This window comes from Phlebotomus papatasi, chromosome 2 (assembly GCF_024763615.1).
Source record: "Phlebotomus papatasi isolate M1 chromosome 2, Ppap_2.1, whole genome shotgun sequence".
In the NCBI taxonomy this organism is placed as follows: domain Eukaryota; kingdom Metazoa; phylum Arthropoda; class Insecta; order Diptera; family Psychodidae; genus Phlebotomus; species Phlebotomus papatasi.
In genome coordinates, this window is record NC_077223.1 from 64,764,327 (window position 1) to 64,788,442 (window position 24,116).

Genomic DNA, 24,116 nt, shown 5'->3' on the forward strand with positions numbered 1-24,116 from the left:
AGTTATTAAAGAAAAAAAGAAAATATATAAAATTTATTAGAAGTACACTCTTAGAAAAGTTTAGACGTGATTACTAATGAAAATTAGTTGTTCGGGCGATTATTATCAAATCTATTTAAAATGGTTCTTATATTCTTAAAACATTAAACTCATAATAAATTTATTAGTATTGAGAACATAAGGCAATATTTACGTGGATAAGTTGCGGCAATTATTTCATAATGCTTTCATACAATTATATTTGCTTGTGTTAATTAAATGAAATCATTATCCCAACTAATATTGGTCACTAATTCCTTTTAGTTCTCACAACCAATGTAAATAGATGGGCCTATATTTTCATAAAGTTATGACTACTTTTCCAATAGTAAAGAGTGGTTTTTATTTTAGTAATGCGTTGAAGCTCTTTCGAATTTTAAGCAACTAATAAGAAATATGCATCACAATGAATGCTATATAGTAACCACAACTAACACAGCTTTGTGGACGTAGGGAATGGCCTCACCATTGAGCCAAAGAGGATGGGAATTGGGACGTAATCTTCCACTCGCAATCAGCAATGCCTGAGACTTCGTCGGGTTGAGGAGGAGAGTATTATTGGGCAAGTAATAATACTCTCCTCCTCAACCCGACGAAGTCTCAGGCATTGCTGATTGCGAGTGGAAGATTACGTCCCAATTCCCATCCTCTTTGGCTCAATGGTGAGGCCATTCCCTACGTCCACAAAGCTAGAAATCTTGGAATCATTTTCAATGATTCATTGGCTTGGGACGACCACGTTTCCTATATAAGTAAAAGAATTAACTTTTCCTTATTTACTCTTCGAAGACATCAGTTCTTCACTCCTCAGGGCATTCGACTGCTTCTTGTTCGTGCCCTTCTCGTTCCTCTCTTCTCCTACGGTGCTGAACTATTTTTCTCTTGTGACGCTGCATCAATGCGTCGCCTCGTAATCACTTTTAATAATTGTATACGCTATATATTTAATCTTCGTCCTTATGATCATGTATCTCCTTATTATACTCAAGTTCTTGGAACCACTTTGCCTCTTTTCCTACAATCACGTGCTGTGGACTTTCTTTGCCGTCTTCTTAAAAGTCGTCAGCCTGGTTATCTGACGGAGTTCCTAGTGCCGGGTCCTTCTGTTAGGTCTTCGTGCCTCGCCGTGCCGAGATCGGGGAGCCGCATTCTTCACAATTCCCTCTTTGTTGAGGGAGTTATTCTCTGGAATGAACTTCCTAGAGAAGAGAAACGGCGGCTTATCCAAACCTTTTTGGCGCCGTAGTCTTGCTTTCTTATTTTGATTTTTTTCTCGTTTTCTGGTCAGGAAGATTTTTTTTTCTCTTTAATGATGCAGATGGCTTATACAACCTGAGAAGGAGTTTTCCACCGTTTTACTCTGGAGTAGGTTGGTCACCAACACTCAGACGCCGGTGGGCGCAATAGAATACTTCCTGACCACATTCATTTATTTATTTATTTGTTCTATTTATATGTATCTCTGGAATTTTTTTTTGTGTATTAAGCTTTCAAGAGTGCAAGCTCAAAAGCAATATATTAAATAAATCTAAATCTAAATATGATATAGTTATTACAGCCAATAAGATGGGTTCAACCCCATTTATTTAGTAATTGGAACTAATATGTTATAGTACCCATTACTATTTTGATTTAGTTGTGATAACTAAATGAAAAGGATACTTTAACTAACTGTGGTCAACTATTTCATTTAGTTACCCAAACCAAATATATAGTTGGGTCTATATTTACTATATTTTATAGTTCTAATAACTGCATATGAGCTTGTACGAACTAATTTTTTCTAAGAGTGTACCTTCAAATGGTTCCTTGCTGACAATTTAGCTTGTGAGAAGAACTAGTTCCTGTTTCATATTATTCTTCTTATTGCTGACTAAACTCTATTAATCACTGCAATAATTTTTTATCAAAAATTTGAATTCACAGCCTGTGACTGGACTTGAAATGCATTTTTGTATTTTGAAAGAAAACTTCGATAAAACATACAAACTGACGCATTGTTTAGATTTGTTTATTTAATTTCTTTGAAGATCTCCGAAGTAATTATTTTAATTGAAAATGTATTTATCGAACAAAGTTCGTGACTTTTTGGTCATGTTGGTCAGTCACAAATTGGCCGTCGATGACTGCAAAAGAACAAACTCACATTGGGGTTAAAGAGAAAGAAAAGACAGGTATGACTCACGCATTTCCCCTCCGACTTTTGTCTGACTCCAATGAATTTTTTCAGCAGAAATTTCAAGAGTTTCCCAGATGTTTGACTCTAAAATAGAAGAGCTTCTGGGAAATGTGAGGAAGATACCTCTGGAAAATTATTCTAATGCTCGAATATAATATTCGCTAATTGTTAGTCTCTTGGAGCACTTTTACTGAATGTCACAGTTTGTGTGAGGCTCTTTGAAAAACTTCACATTGAACACGACTATAAGTTTGTAACGTCACCTCGGTATAAAAATATGTTTCGCTTGATTTCTGCTTTTCAGTCGCGATCGCGAAGTCGTATTGACTACATCACTTCTCTCGTGCCTAAGAACAAGGAGTTTAGTTTTTTTTATTTAAAAGTATTTCTTTTTTTAATAATTTTCATCAAAAAGAAATCTTCAAGTAGTCTTATCCACAGAGCGATAACTGTTGTGATAATAGACCAGGATTATCGTGAAATTTGTAATTTATTAAGTACGTAAAAATCTGTGAACACTGCCAGGATTTTTTCTGCCTGAAAAACAGAAAGATTTTCGCAAGAAATCACGGAAAAAAGGAATCGTATGTCAATTAATAAGAGAGAAGAAGAAAGAAGCAAAAAGATCTAATTGCTATCAATTTGTTCTCTCGCAAAGACCAACTTTATCACCAGCGTCTTTTTATCAGGGCAGAAAACACCAAAGAAGTGTAATACTTGCGGTTGCGGGCGTATGTGATAAGATATCGCGCGAAACAACAGAGATTGGTGTGTCCAAATGGTTTTAAGGTGATTGCGAAAAAAACATAAGAGAAATTCTTCTGCCACACAATTCTTTTTTCACTTCTGTGGAGCATATAAAATTAGATAGAAAAAAAAATAGAAGAACAGTGTGTGGTGAAATGAGAACTTAAAAAATCTCTATTTCCAGTGATAAGCGGAGTCAAGAGTGCCTCCGAATTGCCACAAAAATCTTCTGTAGCCAAGCAAGAACTAACCAAGCAAAATAGTGAGAGAGGGAACTAAAAGTGATGTAGAATCAATAATATAGTTGAAGGAAAAATTATCCTGCCCAAGGCCAAAATATCCCTCCAATAATCTCTCCCTCTGCCGTGGACACCAATTTTTATTTTTAAAAAAAAATTGAATGAGAAACACTTCGAATTTAGCTGATAAGAGCAACAAAAGTGGTGATACCTCTAAACTACAAGTATTTCGACTCTTAACTTTTAAGGTAAGTCGCTGCAGCAGATTTTTCCATTGACATTGTGTCTCTTACTTTTATGTATGGCTTACCATGAACTGTCCAATTAAACTATCAATTTGTGCACTCAGATAAAAGCGTGACGAGACTTTTAGTGTCTGATTTTGTGATTTTGAGGAAATCAATGTAAAAAGTTTTCGTAATATGTACACAGTGGTACACAGACAGTAACTAATTGGAATATTGTGAAAATCAATAGAGGAAAATAATTTCAAATAATAAATTTGCTATAAAAACTCATTTAACCCATTAAAATCAACCTTTAAATTGTTTTTAAAGATTTTTTTAATCCCTGCCCTAAGACAATGTATTTGATTTCACAAGAAAACCTGTTAGAAACTTTAATTCAGGTTATACATTAAACTAGGAAATGTTCTTACAAATTTCGTTCTAAACCCAATCTAATGGAGTACGCACAAAACTTTTTAGTTAACATTTTTTTTCAAAATCGTAGATCCAAGTAGGCAAGAAAACCTAGATTTCACTGTCAATAATGATATAATTATATTTACAAATTGTAAAAATTTAGAACATGCCTGTACTAAACAGATGCGCAACAGTACCTCACAACTTTTCTCCCGAAATTCTGAAACACTAAAGAGAATAATGACGAATTATTGAAAAAATGAACAAAGAATATAAACAGACCACTTCCGACACTTTTCTGAAATTCCTACGTTTTCTTTTATTAAAAATCTTCAATATTTTGTGTATCATCACTTGCAGCAAAAATTTATTGAAATTTAAATTCACATCCCTTTCTATTCTAAATGTTTTGTATCGAACGCAGTCAAAATCCCCAAAGCCAAAATCCCGAGAGACAAAATCCCGAAAGCCAAAATCCCGAACGCCAAAATCCCGAAAGGGCCAAAAACCCTGAAAACAAAAATCCCAAATGTTCAAAATCCCGAATTTTCAAAATCCTGAAAGGCATGAAATTATATGGAGGATAATGTGCAGAATAATTTCCCAAGACACAGAAAATTTCCCTTTGCCTCCAGCACCGTGGATGGAATCGTGAGAGTAGATATGACACCTTTAAGAATTCGAGTTTTTTGGCCCATTCGCTATTTCGGCTTTCGGGGTTTTGGCTTTCGGGATTTTGGCTTTCGGCATTTTGGCTTTCGTGATTTTGACCGGGACCCGTTTCGTACATGCCTTTGTCACTATTTTACACTTTTTTCTTTTGAATATCATAAAAAATCAATTTAGTTCACTCCAATTTTGAGTGCTAAAAAGTGAAATCGACCTGCAAAACGTTTGAGAAATAAAAAGACATGAATTGATTTCATGAAATTTTGCTATATTTTAGAGAGAATAAAATTTATTTATGCATTGTTTTTGAAAGTTTATCTTTTTTCAAAAACCAGAACTTAATAAATGATAAATGAATGTTTATTGTAATGGTACAAGCATACTTTTTAAATCAGGAAAATTTCCAAAAGTCAAAATTCACAACTCTTTCTTTTACAAATAATCTGCATACGTCTGTCCTACTCGTTCTCAAAGAAAGAGATAAATTTATGCAAATCTTTTGAAAGAGAAAGGAAGGCGAATTTTGACTTTATGAAATTTTCTTGATCTAAAATCTGTGCCGAAGCCATAAAGATTATAAGCTTTAAGTCAAATTTTTCAATTTATCAACAAAACTATCTCAAAATAATGGGATACGCATATAATAATTTTTATCTGGCAAAAATGTTTACATATGGATATAAATAGGAATAATAAAAAAAAATATAAAATGAGAATTAAAAATCGTTTGCAAAAAATTAGTACATGTACTAAACAAAAATGTTGGTTTTGTTGTCATAATTTTGTTGAGAAAAATGCACTTAAAGTAATATTAATGTTGTGGGAAGAAAGCTTAAGACTCGTGCTAAATATATTTAATCATAATTAAATTTTGTTTTTACAAATACTTCCAAAGGTATAAAAACAATTGAGCAGTTGAAAATTAAATTTTGTCGGTAAATCCAATTTTAACTGTATATTGCTCATTGGTTTTTACGCCTTTAGAAGTATGAGTAAAAAATTAATTATTCTACAGACAACTCGTTCTCAAAGGGTTAAGTATGACAATAAATAAGTTAATAAATTTTTATATTTCTCTATTCAAAGAATATTTTACTATTTTAACCTTTTTAACCATTAAACATTAACGATTTCCTTTCCAATTATCAATTTAGAACATTTAATTGTTACTGACCAAAATGTTGGAGCTCAAAACAATTAAACAATTAATTATTCAGTCAAAATTATAATAAAACCCAAACATTGCGAAATAGGAAAAAAACTATTACTTTTGTGTGTAATGTGCGATTTCTAATGGGTTTGGAAGTTAAATTCGTGATGTAAACAATCTCAACGTTTATTAAAAAATAAATATGATTTCTAATCGAATAAACTCACCTTCATCCCAGGCATTTAATTAATTCTATGCTTTTGCTCAGCAGCAGCCTATCATTTTCTCTGAGTGTATTCTACACGCTTCTGGGTGGAAATGATGCTAAAAGCTCAGCGATTATTTGAATTGTGACTCGTATAATCAGTAAATAAATTCTGGGAAAAATTGTGATTCAGATCGGGAAGAATCAGGCGTAAAATCAATGAAAAGAAAATCGATATGCAATCAATGGGAAATCTTGCACTATATTTTTCGTCTTAAAATAATAACAAGATCAATTTCCACTAATATGTTATTTGCGTCAAGTGTTAATATTCTTAAAGTGTGTACATAAGACAAAGTCGTATGAATATTTATAGTAGTTCTTTGTCTGATGGAGACGCAAATACGAGATAGTGTTGTGGGGGTTTTTGATATCGAGAAGAACTGAGCACTTCCTTGGTCACAGACATTTTCTTCAGAGTATTTTCTCGATGATGAGGCTCTTGGAGTCAGGCTCAAGTGCAAATTGATGTGACAAAAGTGCAAGTTGCGGTTTTCTTTGTCACAATTCTGAGGGACATTCCTTTCTGTTTTCTTTTGGCGGGAATTTGCGGAAAAGCATCTTGCCTCATTATCTCATGAATTTTCCACAGTATATATCTGCCAAGCAAATCTTCCAGACTTTTTTGTGGAAATTCCAGTCCCAAAATAAACATTCAAATTCCATCTAGTCTCGATCGTCATGGGGCTGAGAAAACCTGCTCAAAATATGCAAAAATCAGAGATGATTGGGAGATCCATTTCGATATACTCAGTACATAATGTACACAGCCGAAAAACACCTTGATACAATAATATAAAACTCACCTTCACATACATAAAACAGCCAATAGTACATAATGTAATACCTGTTCAGTGGCACACCTATGACTCAACGCTTATTCACAATCTCCCCAGCATAATTCCATCTCAGAATGTCCACCTTATATTGATAAATTTTGTACAATTGCACCGATTTGTCCAGCTAATTTTCCCTGTTCTCACCTGGATTTTCCCCACCACTGAACCACTCCAATTAATACACTTCATGCATATGATTTAAATACCTACATGTCTCTATGGCCGCAGAACAAACACTATAGAATTTCCCAGATTAAATTGCGCGGGAAATCGATTGGCGCACAAACCAAGGGACTTTTTATTGCATCAACACACACAATTTTTACCACTGGATAATCTCTCGTGCAAATAACCGCACAAAAAAGGCACCAGATTTGTATGATCTCGTGCCAGAACATGCAGGAAAACCTCAAATCAAGTGATTCAGATCTCGCGTGGATGCGGTGAAACATCAACAATCGTACCTCTCTTAATGACTATGGGATTTGAGAAAAACGGTTGACTGATTTTCCGAGGAAGTACTCAAATTGTTTGAAAATGTGTGTCAGTTGTAAAAAAAATGCCAAAAGAATTGAATTTATGTCTCTGCGAAAATGAAGAAATATCTTTAAGTGATTTTTCAACACTCTGAGAAATTGCGTTTTCACTGTCACAGAAATTCAAAAATTTCCTGAATGGATGCCAATTCTCAAAAACAGATGATTAGACGGTCAAAAATTAAACCAGTGTCTGTTGGTTTTGTATGGGAGAAATGTATTGAACCCATTTGACCCAATTTCATTGGCATTTCCATTGACGAGAGAATATTGACATCACTTATTTTCCTTTCATTTGAGGAAGTTGGGAAAAGTTGTCAAATATATAGAACTCAATGAATATACTCAGAGAAAATAGTTTGAAAAACATTGGGATAATGATTTAAAACTGAAATAAACAATTGTTTTTTTATAGGAGAAACTGGGGCAGTAGTAAACATGAGGTAGTTGTAAACACATATTTTTTTGTCTACATGGACTATTACTTGGACTTGCATCGATCATTTCTTTTGTGAACAAGGATCCCTATAGTATCTATGAATTCATAAAGGTCTCGTTCTCTGAAGTCTAGTAACTAACTAAAAAATCGCAGTGTTTACATCTACCCCATGTTTAGCGAAAAGCTCGGTACCTTTGGACGGCCCAAGCACCGAACAACTCAATCTTTTACCTATGTTCTTAATAAATTTGATCCACGGCATTTTTCAGGAAATTTGAAGCTTCGGACTAGCTATTTAAATATAATATTAAAATGGACCAAATTCATTAAAAACTTATTAAAAGAAAAAAATTGTTCAAAGCTTGAGTTATCCGAATAATAGAGCGCTTTCCCCCACCTACTGTCCCAATTCCCCTATAGAAATTTATATAAATACTATGCACAACTTATGGGTTGAATTAACACCTCAATATCACATGACATCATAAATTTATATATTCTTATTTTTTATCTAATGTACTTTTTGCTTTTTTCAAATTCTTTTCAGTGAATTTTATCAATTTATAGGGTAAGTGTGCCAAATTTCGGCATAGTTGCATGCAAGCGTCAAAGTCTCAAGTTTGAAATGTAATATTTTAAATTCAAATTGATTTTTTTTATTCTTTCTTCTGAAAGAGTGTTGCTTGGAACCTTGTAAAGAGTTTACCGTCTTTATTTACTCTAAAATAATTCTTAATACATTTTAAAATGAATAAAAATATAAACATAGCTTTGGTGCCCTATTTCGGCCACCTTCATTTTCATAGTTCCTTGCCCCTCGGGAATTCTTCCAATATCTTTTTCACGTCGTCTCGTTTGTTGAAGCTACATTTTTTGTTCTTCTTTTGCATTGTATAATCTCTAGAGTACGTAAAATCTAAAAGCTCATGGAAATTCGAGTAACAAAAAAGGTGGCCGAAATTGCAAGCTGGTCGGAATTTGGCACACTTACCCTATTTCATTACAATTTTTTTTAATTAATTTCAATTTTTTTTTGTAAATTGTTGACTATAGGGTAACTGTGTTAAATTTCGGCGTAGTTGCGTGCAATCGACAATTACTCTGTTACTTCTTTTTTTATGAAGTGTTACTTGTAGCCTTGTAGATGGTTTATAGTCTCTGTTTTCTCTAAAAATCATTCTTAATTCATTAAAAAAAAAAAAAGAAAAATATAGACATAGCTTTCGGTAATATTTCGATCACCTTGTTTTTCATAGTTCCTTCACTGAGAGAAATCCGAAAAAGTTAAAATAACATCCCGGAAATGTTAATTTTACCCTGCAGTATTGATACAAAATCGGTGTAAATATTGCCCTTTTTAGGTGTATTAGGGGTTAAAGGCACTCTTTCATGTTAATTTTACCCTTAATAAGGTGTAAAATTAACATTAAAAAATGTTGATATATTTTTCCACCTAAAAAGTGTTAAAGTTATGAAGAAAAAAAGTGAATTGCACCCCCGTTTTTTTCTCAGTATATTTTCCTCATGTCATAAAGTCATGTAAATTTGAGGAAGAAAAGAAGTGGCCGAAATTGCAACTGGCCAAAAAGGGGTACAATTACCCTACTTTAGATTACCATCTTTAAAAAATAAATAGAGTATAATAACCTAATTCGAAACCTGTTTTAAATGGAAATTTTTCACAACTTCCAATGGAGATACAGAATATTTTTCATACGCCGTATTAAATTTTTACTCAAATGTTACATTTTAAATTAGGTTTATTTATTTATTGTACAATAATTGCCCCTGTCGGAGTGCAACAATTTGGGACTACAAAAAAATATAAGTTGATTGATTGATAAGTTTCAATGAAATACAAATCCCATTTGTAACTGATTCTGAATTAGGCTTTTCTACCCTAGTACAAGATATCCATTTTTACCTTCGGAATATGCTCCGCCCATTCTATATTACTTACCTTAATAAACTGTAGTAAATTTGAATTAAAATTTTTAAATATTCTCAAAATGTAGTTGGAGTAAAACTTGAATATGTCCAAACTAAACCACTTAAATTCTTCAATTCTATTTTCCTCGATCGAAAAATATTCCTAAAGTCCTAGTCCATGAATAAATAAACCACACACTTCAACTTTGAGGAGTATACCTCTATACGTAAAATTCTTAAATCGATCTTTAAAGACTGATTCATATTCTTTGATTACGATCTGTAATTTTAAAATGAAAAATTACCATAAGCCTTTACTCTGAAATAAGCTTTTAACCTTTTTATTTTTTGTAAAGTATCTTTATTTTTAAAATATTAATCTTGTTTTTTCAAATGTCCTTATTATCAAAAAGTTAAATATTTTAGTCTAAAGATAACAACTAAAAAAACATAGCTCTAATAAAAGAATTAACCTTTTCAGGGTTTTTCGAATTTTATAACTAGTCTAGATATGGGCCCTAGACTCTAAAAGAATTTGTGTGCGTATTGAAGCAAATTGCCTAGGTTTATGGGGTTCATGTAGGAGATACTGTCAAATAATATAGACATAAAATTTCTCTAGTGTGTACTGTACAGGCCGCAAGTTCTAATAGCCTTTAATCAGGAATAGGAATTTTTTAACTTTGATAATGAATATTTAAAATGAGAGCTTCTGCAATCGGCCTATTTTTTGACGTGACTTGTTGTACGAAATTTTACGAAAATGCGTACTCATATAGATGGTTTCCATATTAAAATATTATAAAGATTGGATCAAAAAATTTTAAAGTATATTCCTAGTTAATATAAAAAAAACCAAAATATAGTAAATTAATCTCAAAGGGCGTGGCCTAAAATTATTGATTTGTGGAGCGTATGTAGGAAGTCGAGCTACTACATAAAATCACTTTAAAACCAAAAATTACAACAAAAGAGATTTCTAATTGAATAGTTAAATAATAAAAGATGCTTTTCAATTAAGCAATTAAAAAACACAAAGAATATCACAATGAAATACTCAAAATAAACCCAAATTAAATCATTGATTTTGGTTTGTTTTTAAATTTATCTGTATGAAAACATTGCATTGTTTATAAAGCTCTTAATGGTTTCAGAGGAGAGTTTTTGAATAACTACACCTGTAACTTGGGGAATTTTCTATGTGTCAATTTGCACGACAAATGGAGAAGGTTAACGCTATACGATATCTAATCGAAAAGGAAATCCAGAGCAAAAGTGTTCAATACCTTAAGTAAATATGAATTGACTCAAAGTGTCGGAGGAAAGGTGTGTGTGGTAGGAGTCAATCGTTTTTCGCGATAACAATTTTATCAGTTTGTGTCATACATTCCGAGGAAAAATACTGTGTACTATCACTCATGATTTTACTCACCTGTCTTCCTAAGTTGCACTTGTATAGCAAGTGATCCCCACAGGTATTTGAGCTTTTGTTGGGGGAGTTAGGTAGCCTCCATAGTGAACCACATTCAGTGTCCATATGTGTGAACGTATTCAATAGAAATAAATTAAATTATATAATTTGGAGTCATTGACAACAAATGAAGCGTGAAAATGTATTTAGTTCCAATAATTATGTAATTGACCCGACTCTTTTTATTCTCCTTGTCCGTGTTAGATTCTTTTTCTGCTTCTTTGGGTGAATTTTGCAAAAATTGAAACATTTTGTCACAGAATCGGATGAAAAAGTAACGTTTTTTTCTATTATAAACCCTAATAGACGAAAAGGAAAAGAGAAAAAAGAAACAATTTCATCAGGAGTGTGTCACTAGTTGATATCACCATTCATTCACTAACCCAATCGCGCGGAAAGTTGTTTTAGTAGTGCAGAAAAATCATAACACTATTGTATTATGCGACCACACTTGATTTCTTTCTATTCTCACCTAATTTGCAGAAAACTGAACTAAGAAGTCGCCTATATAATTGCAATATAAATGCTTTTTTTCAAATATCCCATGTCCTACATTTGAAAGTGAAAATTAACATTGATTTTGTGCCTCTTTTTTATTATTTCAGCAATGAATGCAGATTGTGTGGTGAAACATTTACTACAAAATCCATTTAGGATGCGACATATATCTATAAGTGGTGCCAGTCGCTTTGTTTTGACTGTAGCCTTGACGATTGCAGCAATTCACGCAGCACCTGTCTCTAAAACGTCTCAAGCAGAGGTAAGTCCCACCACCCTCAACTTTCTTTTGTGTTGCCCCCAAAATGAGCAAAAGGGGTGAAATATATTAAGAGGTTCAGCATTTTAAGTAAAAACATACCTGACTTATTAAACTGCCAATGTTTGGCAAATAATAAAGAGTTTAGTACATGCATGTACTAAATTTGATTTTGTAGAATATGAAAAGAAGATACATTAAACATATGGCCCTATTACACTAAAAATACTTTGAAACAATTATAAAAGTCGGAGTAAAAAATAGTACATGCTTGTACTAAACTTCATAGCTTCGATTCGAATTTCAAAAGTATGCATGCCAAATTTCTATAATTGTTGCACTATAAACATCTACAAATCGTTCAACCGACGAAATATTGAAAATAAAATAAACATTCGGAGTTTAGTACATGATTGTACTAAACTCGAAGGTGTAAAAATGTTTGAGATGATATTGTCTAACTTCTGAAACTTTTACATAAAAAATAAGTAGAATAAAGAATTTAGCACACAAGTACCTATTTCGATGGATTTTACTGACATTTTAAAAGAAATGAAATTATTACAGTGAAAATATTTCGAAGTATCAACGAAATTTAGCACGTGCGTTTTTTTACTCGAGGCTTAATACAAAACAAAATTTCAATCATTTTTATGAAGATCAAACAGTTGGAGGGGCTGAATAGTTTAGCACATGTATGTACTAAATTAATTTAAGAGAGATTTTTTGCATTTTTTTTCGCAAAGCACTTAAAGCAGTCATGTACTTAAATATGTTTATGAGAAATATTTCCCTTTTTCATTTTTGATTGGAATAGAACCATAATGTTTTTTTAAACAAAATTGTCAACTAAAAAGCCACATTTTTGTAATTATTTCCTGCAAAATTTGCAGTGAGCCTCCAAAACTTGAAATTTACAAAAGATAGTTTTACACTGACTTAGTTAATAAATCTTTTTGCAAGTTTGCAATTCAATATGCATTTTACAACTGTTTATTTTATTTTTGTAGAATAAATGTCTCTACACACTAGTAGCAATAGTAACTTTAAAAAAATGCTTTTTCAAAGAGTATTTACCCTATCATTGTCAACAGGAACGTCAATATTTTATTTTTAAATTGCATTTTTTGACAAAAAGTGCTTTCAGTGTGTAGACGCCATAATGTAATACATTATATATAGCTACTGAATTTATGAGCAATATGTTTTCAATATTTTATACATATTGCAAGAGTTTAATTAAACTATTGACTTAAGACTTATTTATTAACATTGCATTACCCATAATATTTAGAAATTTCCACCAATTAATTTTTGAATGTTTTAGTACAGACCTGTGCTAAATTTTCTAACTTAACATGAAATAGTAGGTGAGATTGTTAAGAATCTCACCTAATATTGTCGTGCCTTTGCAATATTTCTCGCAACTTTTATTATGTTTGTATATTTTAATAATGCTTTATAAAGTATTCAATTATGAATTAGTACACCCCTCTTTAACATACCACTTGAAATTATCATCTAAACACAGTCTAACATAAAATGTACACATATCGATTTATGCCACACCCTGTACATGCAACCATTCCCACAAACTAGTAGATTAATTAGGAAAGAAAGAAGAATGGAGAAAAAGATGTGCGAGGAGGTTATAATTAAAACAATTGAGCCGTTTCCCCGTTTTATTGAAAAAGATATTTCATAGTAATTTTTGCTCGACTAAATGTCTCTTTCTCATTCATCAAATTTACTGAAAATTCTGTGTCAGGAAGTTTATCCAATGCGAGAAACAGACATAAATTCGCGAGAATCATGCGACATTAATCGAATATACAATTAAGTTGCTTTGGATATAAACATCCAAGCACAAATCATCATTATCACCTTTGACCATCAGATAGGCAGGCTTCATTCACGATGTGAATTCTAATGCTTTTTTTGCACGTTTTATTAGGATTTTTACTTGAAAATTTTCCACTGCCGCAGAAAAATTTATACAAAATATTTAGTTAAATTAAAACACACCAAAAATATTTTTGAGAAACCTCTGATAGAGTTTTTGCAGAGGGTTGAAAAATGAGGTGGGTCAAAAAAGGCGGGAAACAATAATGTTGTGTCACCCACTGACCTTTCCGGGCCATAGGGCAAAAGCGTCTCTTCTCAAAAGTAGCTTTTGCACTTATTGTTGGTCTATTTTCAATTTACCCATATTTAGTCACTTAGAATAATTAAAAAGGTCTCTACGCAGAAAAATGTGGCAAATATTCTATGAATTTCAATATTATATCTTTGATAAGCATCGAAATGAATAATTGACAATTTTTTTTCACAATAGAAACTCCTTATAAAGTTCTTGAAACACTTGTGGTTGCGTTTTGCAATGATTTCCTTGAATATATTTTCAGCCGCACAAAATCACACAAATCAATCACAAAATTGCCCAAACTTTTACTCCATTGTCAGTGAACAGGAAAGAATATTGCGAACTGAATTGGTTTTCCAAGAAGTGTTCAAGCCACTTTAGTTCAATGGGTATTTCTTGCTATAAAATTCCTTGTTGGATGAGACAAAAATGGCATAACATGACTCAAGCTAAATATAATTTTAATCCAATGCATGCAGAAATTTTCGAAACAAATAATCTTATATTTTCCATCACTCCCATGTCTGATTCATAAATATTCACTGTAATTTATTTGCATACATTGTGCCCCAGTGCGGCTCTTAAAGTAACACTTTCCATTGATTTTTCCTCCAAGACACTGGTAGAAATTCTGCACCCCCTTTCACGCTCAACAAATCACCAAGAAAGGGTTTTCCTTTGCCCATAAACAAAGAAGAAAAAGTTCAACAACTATTGGAAGTTTTATCGAATTTTTGTTGCTTGGGGAAAAACTTGACTTCTCTGTCTGTCAGATAATTTTTTTTTTTACACACAGAGATGACTTCAATTAAGCAATTAGCTGATGTAAAAATGCCGTCACTAAACAGATTCTATATACACTATAAAAGATGTCTATTTGCACTTGTCCTGTAAAATCTTTTATCGTCTGGTTGGCGATATTGCAATTTGTTGGGTTGTTGTTCATGATCATGGCTGAAATTTGCCCCAAAATATGTGAAAAGTCATGTTCATTCTTCCCATTTAACTAGTATATTTCAAGGGCAATTTTTATAAATTATGGCATACATTATAGCACAATATCCCATAAAGGTCTTATTGCAAACAAGAATTTTAGGACCGCCAGCCCTAAATTATGTTAATTTCAGCACAAACAAATTTGATAAATATCCTTGTCTCACCTCTAAAGTCGAAAAATTTTGGTGACCTAAAACGGATTTGAACCTAAGATAATCACATCACGCTGTATACGTTCTAACCTACATTAGGGTAAAGTGATATAAGTTGGACGTAGTGTTGCAAGTTGGACAATTCGGCGGTACAAGTTGGACATGGCTTTTTTCTTGATAAATACTGTACAAAATTTGTTTTTAAGCACAAGGAACCAAATTATAAAACTAAAGCATTAAAAATATATAAATAAAAATGAAGTACTAAATTTATCAAGAAAAAAATCCCTGTCCAACTTGTACCATTGTCCATCTTGTACTACTTTACCCTACTTAGCCCAAAAGCTGCCCTATATTCGTAAGGTTATTATTCACATTATTCCATTCATCAAAATTTTAAGTCAAATTTATAGCATTATCCCAGAATTTATGGCATTGATATCATATAAGTTTGACACCTGACATTACAACTAAAAACTGTGAAGTACTTTCTTAAATTTACATTTAACATTCTAGACCAAAAAAATCAAGAAGGCATTCATTCATTTTACAAGATTATTTTCATTTGGAAATTAACAGATAACAACAATTTATCTGCCTAAAAATCATTTTTATTTATAATTTTTATCATTATTTTTCTGTTTTCTTTTATTATTGTTTTTTGTTTTTGATTTTATTTAAAATTAACATGCCAATTGTTTTTTTAGATACGCTTTAAGTTATCTAAAAAATAGGAAAAGTGGTCACATTTTAAACGTTCCAGATTTCGATTATTGTAATTTTGTCGGATTCGTCAGAAAAAAAAACTCATAAATAAAACACATCATTTCTTGTTTGATAGCACACTTACCTTTCCCTATTAATTAATATAGAATAGTATTTTTCTTTTGCGAAAAAAGAGAAAAAATTAAATATACAAAAACTGTAGATTTTCGAAACTGACCACTTTCCCTTATACAAAATTTGCTAACTAACTTAGGGAAGAGCACCCCGGATCGAAATTTTAAGAGACATGCTCGATATTTAGTTAAAAATTAAGCCTCAAAATCCTATTTGATATTTTTATGCAAGCTAATCGGTAGATTAGTGATCCATTAACTATAGGGGAAAGCGCTTTACCTTCGGACGATTTAAGCTTCGCGCAATTCATTTTTTTTCAAAGTGTTATAAATGAATTTGGCCTATTATAATATTATATTTTAATAGCTAATCCAATGCCTCAAATTAGCAGAAAATGCTATGGGTGAAATCCATAAGAAACATAAAGAAAAAAATGAATTGTCCGAAGCTTGAGTCGTCCGAAGGTAGCGCGCTTTCTCCTATCTGCGCATTTTAATTTTAATTTTTTTACGATAAATTAATAAGAAATAGGCGTAATTGCAACTATGTACCTTGCAACTAGGATCATCACGAATTTAATCAGATGTTTCTCGGAAAATTAGTTTTATAAATTAAATATGAGTTAATGCATTGAATTCTTGTGAGAGTTTAATGGTAGAAAGTAGCTAATAATTTTTAAAAATTTATTTGAATTGGTGCACCAAAGGGTAATAACCTGATGATGACAATCCGAGGAACACTGCCGATCGCTGGTACTCTTCCCTTACAAACAATTCAATAATAAATAAAGATCCATATACAACCAATTCAAAAAGACCTTTTGAAAATTATTTTGCGAGTTTATTTGTACTGAGTCCTAATTTTAAGTCCAACCTAAAATAAGTAAAAATGATAATATTGCCTTTCAAACTTTTCTTTGAATTATAAATGTTAGGTATTAATGTAAAATTCACGAGTTTATTTTAAAATCTTAGATGGAAATGACATTTGATTTTAGTACGCTTGTATTTTGCTCACTTGCAAGGAATCTTAAAATAAAACTACTTTTGTTATAAATCCTTTGTTCTCTTCGTAAAATAGTGTGAAACTCTTGATCTGATAACAAACACCCAAATGCCAAACAAAGGTCCTTGTTTGACATATCAAGGAAATGTTAACAAAAAGTCATAACATTTGCACACCTTAAATTCTTTATGAAGTAATGTGTCGCAATATTATGCTGGAATTCTGGGGAAAGAGAAAAAATTCTCAAGGAATAAAGGAATATTCTTTTCCACGTGCATAATAATAATTAAGCTCAATTCTCATTCAATGTCCTAGGTCGTTGTTCGTTAAAGAGTTCGACAGTCTCCTTGCATGCTTTATGAGATTCTTTTTCTCTGCCCACACCATCTTCACCAATCGCCTTGGAGGACACAATGAGAACTCATGAACTCGCCACGAGGAATGGTGTTGCGTGCTCTGAGAATACAGAAAGTTCTCAATTTAAATGCCACAGAAATGGTAGAAAAAAAAGTATATGTACAGCAATTAAAGTGGGGTCTGATTTGTCCTAGATATGCATTAATCATTAAGCACCAACCCCCATCTAAAAGGGCATTTGGGCGCCTTTCTGAAGTAAATATATTTGCTGGGAAGCACAGTGAGGTCAATAGCTTTTCCAACAATTGGAGAGTTTGTATTATATTTGGAATTGGAGGCACTTTTGTCGCACTGTCATATGTTCTAGTTCGTTTTGGGGAGCTAATTTTGGCGCTAAACGATGGAAAATGTTACGCTTTTCTTCCTTTTCTTTGTCACTTCTTCTCCTGCACTCACATTGCTGTCAAGGAAAACCATGGAAATTTGCCTTCCCAAACAATAATAAGTTTACCCAAAAGACCGAAAAGACTCATCCTCAGACAATCATAATTCAGGGAAAAGTAATTCGTGAGTAATTGACTAAGTTGGAAAGTCGATTGAGGTCTTTTACTCCATTATCTCATATCAATATGTCGCGTTAATTTTATGAGTTATAAGGGGCTTCCTTTGCTCTAAAAAAAGAAACACGAAAGAAAATATCACTTATCACGTCTTGTTTTGAAACATTCGATCAATTTGTCAATGAAAGTGATTATGAAGTTGCATAAAATTTATTAATAGATAAGTTTTTCCTCTCAATACTGCCCTTCTAGCAGAATGAAAAGCAGATTTATTAACTTTTCGTCACATTGTCCAATAAAACACATTCATTCTCACCAGTAGAACAATGATTTCTTTGTCAAGGTGCAATTATGAGTACTAAAAATGTTCATGAAGTGAATAATAATTTTCTCCCTTTCGTGTTTGTTAATTTTTTTTGCTGTTTATTATTAAGTATTCTACAAATGTCAAAAAATATCCTTGATCAGTAAATCACCGTACTGGAAAAATTGAAGTGTGATAATGATTTCCTATTTAAAAGCATCATGATTTGTCATCAAAAACGAGTTGAACTTAGGAAAGGGGATAATAAATTCTGGGAAGAAACGTTTACATCTTTTATTACTATTTGTTTTTACTCCCTTTATTTGCATTTGAATATTACTCTTAAGGCTTCACCTTGACCAAGTATGACTATTTAGTTTTTTATGACACTTCATAAGCCTCTTATTTGAATAGTTTCTGTCTAGAACAAAAAAAACTGACGACGAAAGAGAGTATGTCTCATCGGTTATGGTTTTAATTAAATTTTTACTACAGCATTTCTGTGAATGAAATCCATAGTTTCTTGTATAATGAATATGAAACTGAAAAAAATTAAGATTCGCTTACAGTGACTAATAGGCGTCGCACAAAATCTTTCCGCCAAATTAAATCTCTTCAGGCGCTTATTAATAGGGGAATGTCTAAATTATGATATATAAAAAAGCTTTTGTAATATTTAATTTAAAAAAAGTAAATGATTTATAAATACGAATATAAAACTTATAATTTAAAACACAATGGACGTAACGATTATTAAGTTTGAAGAGTGATCTTATCATTTAGCCCTGTAACATAGGGGATAAAATAATTTACTTCGTATTTTGTAAATACGTTATATTTAATTGCATTCAATTCATAAATATCTTCTTTTTGCAATATCAGTTACTTTATATAAACAAAATTAATTAATATTAAAAACGGTATATGTATGGAAATGCTTTCAAGCTTCGCACACACTCTGGCTTCGAGCACTTCATATTTTCCCCTATTCATTTAGTGAATTTGACCTATTTTTTCAGGAAATGTGTGACTTAATACTAGCTATTAAAATATATTTCCATAGGGCAGTATCACTAAAAGAATATGGAATAAATACGAAGTGTTCGAAGCCAGATTGTGTGCGAAGCCTGAAATCATACCCCTAGTTCACTGCTATACAAAAAAAATTAATTATACTTCTTACCAAGAAAATTCCGTTAGTTTTCATTGTTAGATTAAACTACTTAAATTAATCAAATTTTATAAAACCGATTAAAATTCCTAAATATTAAAAAATACTACAATTTTAGGTTAAAAGTCAATATTCTATAAAGGCTAAAGTGCTTAAAAATTAATGCGTTAGGTGATACTAGGGCATAAATTGTCAAAATGGATATTGAATATTTTTCTTAAGCTTTTAGAAAACTTTATCTATTTCTCAAAATTATTCTCAAGAGATATTCTCAAAATTACTGTAGAAAATTTTATCAAATGAAGCGTAATTTGTGACATAGTGCTTCCGAAAATTTGAAAAATACAATCAAATTGACATATTTTATAGGAAATTATTCTTACATCTTTATTAAAGACTTTTTTTCTTTCATGTATAGATTATCTATGGTAAAAATTTAAAGTCTTCATCTTTTTCATTTTCAAGAATATTGAATTTTGAAATTTTCGATTTAGCTAATTTTGGCCTAAGTGTTCCCTACATTGTACTCCCTCTGTTTCAAAGAGTCGTATTTTTTCATACAAAATGTACTAGCAAATGTCAACAACGGCAAAACTTTAGACTCGTTTTATTTTTTTTGATTAAAATCACTGGAATTACTTTTTTTAAATTAATTTACAAATGATCCCACAAATTCTTGCAGTACTCGTACACTGGTAAAAAAAGGTGGATCATTTTGATTCATTCGCGATCCTTTTGGTGAATCAAATATGATCCATCATTTCAAATGTTTCATTTCGATCCTTTTTTGAAAGATCATTTTGATCCATTGCAAAAGAATCAAATTTTGATACTTTGAATGGTTCACTTTGAGGAGCTTTTCAATGGATCAGTGAGAGATACTCTAAAATAGATCAAATGGAACTTTTAAAATGATGACTTTTTAATCTTTTTTAAATGTAATTCATTTGCCCTTCAAAACAAATTAAAAGAAAAACATATATATCGCATATAGCGCATATCTGAAATATTTCCAGATATGCGCTTCTAAATGTTCCGAAGCTTGAACGTAGAGCAAAAAACACGTTTTACACAATGAAAATCTAAGGATTTTTTTCACTATTTCATCAACAGAAAGTTCTCTCTTTCCGGGGGTGGAACACCGACAAAATTACTTGGAATTGTACAAAATGGGATTATTTTAATTTTCACTTTTTTTACTCACTTTTGGCAAATTTTTCACGTTTTCACAAGTCTCCAAACTTAATCCTTTTTTACCTATAACATTATAATTTGTAGAAAAGCGCCACTAAATATCTAAAAGGACACAAATTCCACGACAAGCGCACCCCGTTTATTTATGCGCTCAGCGAGTGTCAGTGACTGTCACTGACGTCACTAAAAGTGGCGTGATTATCCAAGTGATCCATTCAAATGTATCACTTTTGACATATCGTACCAAATTTTCAATCGCTGAAATATCACGGTTAAAATTTTAAAGCTATCAATTTATTAGTTTAGACAGGTTCCCCTTATATGAGCAAATACAGTAAACACATTTTTTACTGTTTTAATGGTTTTATTTAGTAAGAAAATTCATGGAAAATAATCGCAATAGTGATCCAATTGAAATGTTCAATTTGATCCATTTGAATGTATCCCATATTTTCTATATTTTTGGCGTAATATTCTGAAGATTGAAAATAGTTGTCTCAAAAATGTCTCATTCTGCCTTGTTATATTATTCCTTTAAACCTAAAAAAACATTTTCGCTATTTTCCTTTTATTAGTTGGCAGAAAAATATTCTTGAACATCGATCTTTCTGAAATGATCGATTCGAGGAACCTTTCAATGTATCATTGAATGTGATCCTTTACTTGGATCACTGAAGTGATTCATTAAAGAAGAATCAATTCAATTCATGTGATTTGATGAAAATGAACCTTTTAGGCCATGATTCTTTTGAAATGATCCCTGGTGATCCATTCATTTTTACCAGTGTAAAGTTTCGTTTGTTGTACTTGCAATTAAATTACGAATATTGCAAATAAATTTTATTAACTAAATTATCAACGTCTGCAGTAGATTAGTTAAAATAGTCAGTAAAGTCGCGTCGTGCGTCGGTTGGATCAACAAATGTGCTAACTACATTTCCTTTGCGTCTTGTTGTATACACATCGCTGCAAGTCGATTACAACGAATGAAGACATGTAGCAAATGAAGTTAGCACAGTTGCTGAACCAAACGATTAAAGATCAACTTGCAAACGCTAAAAGAAATGAATTTAGAGCAGACCTGAACTAAAATAAAAGCCAAAGTGAATTTAGTGGTGCCTGTTGGCATTCTTCGAAATGCCGCGAATATTCACGTAGAGAAAATGAGAGATTTTTAATATAAAAATTGTTTAATTCCTTAGAGTTAAGACATTTTTACAAGAAAATCCTTGTAATAATTTAGTTGAATACAGTTATTTGTGTTAATTGTGAATAATTGTCGATATTACAACAAAAACATTGGGATCAAATTTTGAGCTGGAAGACTCATATTCTTTTAAGCTGTCCCAAAATTCAGAATAGGTTTGAGAAAAACCATTTTGTACAATACTATTTTGGTTAATAAGGAATGCAAAAGTACGTATTACAAGAAAGGACACGAACTGCTAATAAGGATAAAATAGAAAAAAAATATTTTGTCGCACTTCAAAGATTTTTTGCAACCGCAGCGCCGCCAGACGTGTGTCAAGTGAGTTATTTGTGTCTCTATCTCTCTCTCACAGTTCAATTTCGCGCGATTTAAGAACTTTCTATTTTTATTTTTGAAAAATTGTTTATATCTTTCGATTGTAATACATTGTTTTCTGTTTTATATCTTAAATAGGTGTGATTATACAGGAATCACATCTAAAAAATACGATTGATTTAATAAATTAACATCAAAGGTTGATTCACAATTTTTCATAAAACACATATCAAATATTAGAGTAAACTTTAAAACGAATTTAGCTGAAAAAACAATATACTTCCTGTGGCAAAATTGAGATTAATAAAATTCACTTATGACACATTCAGCGGTTGAAAGTTTTGGGAAATGTCAAATGGGTTCCTCCCACAATTAAAAAAATCACCTTTAATTGAATCACCATGGTTAATACTGTCTTCCGATTTGTCGCCCAATTCCTGCGTATTGTGAATAATCTCAAAATTCCCCCGGAGAAACGCATTCGTTTGCATCTACCTTAGAAATTATCTGCCCCTGCGACGTGGGTGATGTTGAGAAAGAGAATGATGCGTGTGTCATTTTCACATCGCACACCCGGTATTTTTCACCTGTAAATTTTTTCATGCACATCCCATAGCCAATATGCAAGATAGAATTGTGATTGTTAAGCCGGTGTCGACGAAAACGGTAATGACCGTGACAATGTCTACAGCAAATGCCCCAATGACAGGCGTTAAAAAAATACTTATATGCGAACTCATATAATGATGTGGAATTGGCAGGTAGTATAATACAGGTGTATTGAAATTGGCTACGGAAGTTCATCTCATTCCGATGATTTCATAATCGCGATACGACCTTCCGTGATTTTTCACTAGATATTTAACTCGGCAAACACGCGTTTTTTCTCTGCCACACTTTCTGTTTCCATTGAGATAAAATAACATCACTATGGTCTTTTCAGCGAAACAAATGTGGAATTTCTTGAGAATCGTTTAATATACTGCAGCCAGTAAATATCTCAATTGAAGCTTTCATATTTTTTGTATATTTCACGGTAATGTGGGTATACGACATGTAGAATTTTAAGTAAAAAGTTACACGAAGCATTCCTTTTTCTTTTAATCTTATAATGCAATTCAGAAAAGAAAAGCATGTTTTTATACGTAAATTAGCAGATTGGACAGTAAATAATTAAATTTCCGTTTCATTATGGTAAGTAAAAAATAAATTGTTCATAAAATCCTTTGAATCAAACAAAAAATTCCAAAATGGTTCATTACTTCTTCATTTCCCCTTCGTCAAGAATATTTCAATGCAGTTTTGTTTTGGACATATAGGACCAATTTATGATTTCCGATTTTATGGCTCCGGCACACCTTTTAGATCGGTCAAATTTCATGAAATCAAAATTCGCGTCCCTTTCTTTTTCATAAGATCTGCATAAGTCTATCACACTCTTTCGAACTCAACATTAGATTGAACTAAATGTAATTTGGTGTGATATTCAAAAGAAAAAGAAGAGTGCGAAAGACTAGAATAGTCATTATACAAAACTTTTAAAAAAGAAAAGATGTGCATTTTGATTTTATGAAATTTTTCTGGTCTAAAAGGTGTGCCGGAACCATTAGGGGGAAGTGGGGCACCTTTGAAAGTGTGGTACCTTTGAAATTGGGATTTTTCACCTATTTTAAAATAAAATTGAGCCTTATCATGATATAATTTAGCTGCACGAACAGATTGAGAAACTAATTTACATTATGATATAGCTCAGTTTCACTTAAACATAGGAGAAAAATCCCAATTTCAAAGGTGCCCCACTTCCCCCTACTGGCCAAATTTAATAACACTGTGCAACAAAATGAAAACTTTTTCCGTGTGATTTCAAATGACCGGTATTTTCGGATTCCTTGGTGTCTCCTGAGTTATAACTCCGAAGAAAGTTATGATCTAGCCCGTCTAGTTTCTGAGCTAGATTAAGATGAAA

General features: G+C 31.9%; 1 protein-coding gene across 7 annotated transcripts in view; it reads left to right on the plus strand.

The window, feature by feature from the left end:
• The first annotated feature begins 2,509 nt into the window (after positions 1–2,509).
• Positions 2,510–24,116, plus strand: part of LOC129800321 (matrix metalloproteinase-2) — a 35,803-nt gene continuing 14,196 nt past the window's right edge. For 4 of the 7 annotated variants that reach the window (XM_055844616.1, XM_055844617.1, XM_055844619.1 and 1 more), the window contains exons 1-2: positions 2,510–3,452; positions 11,752–11,906. In XM_055844616.1, coding sequence (XP_055700591.1) covers positions 11,754–11,906 — 153 coding nt within the window. In that variant the 5' untranslated portion in view covers positions 2,510–3,452; positions 11,752–11,753. The remainder of the gene's footprint in view (positions 3,453–11,751; positions 11,907–24,116) is intronic. The other 3 variants (XM_055844614.1, XM_055844615.1, XM_055844613.1) reach the window with 1 other exon arrangement.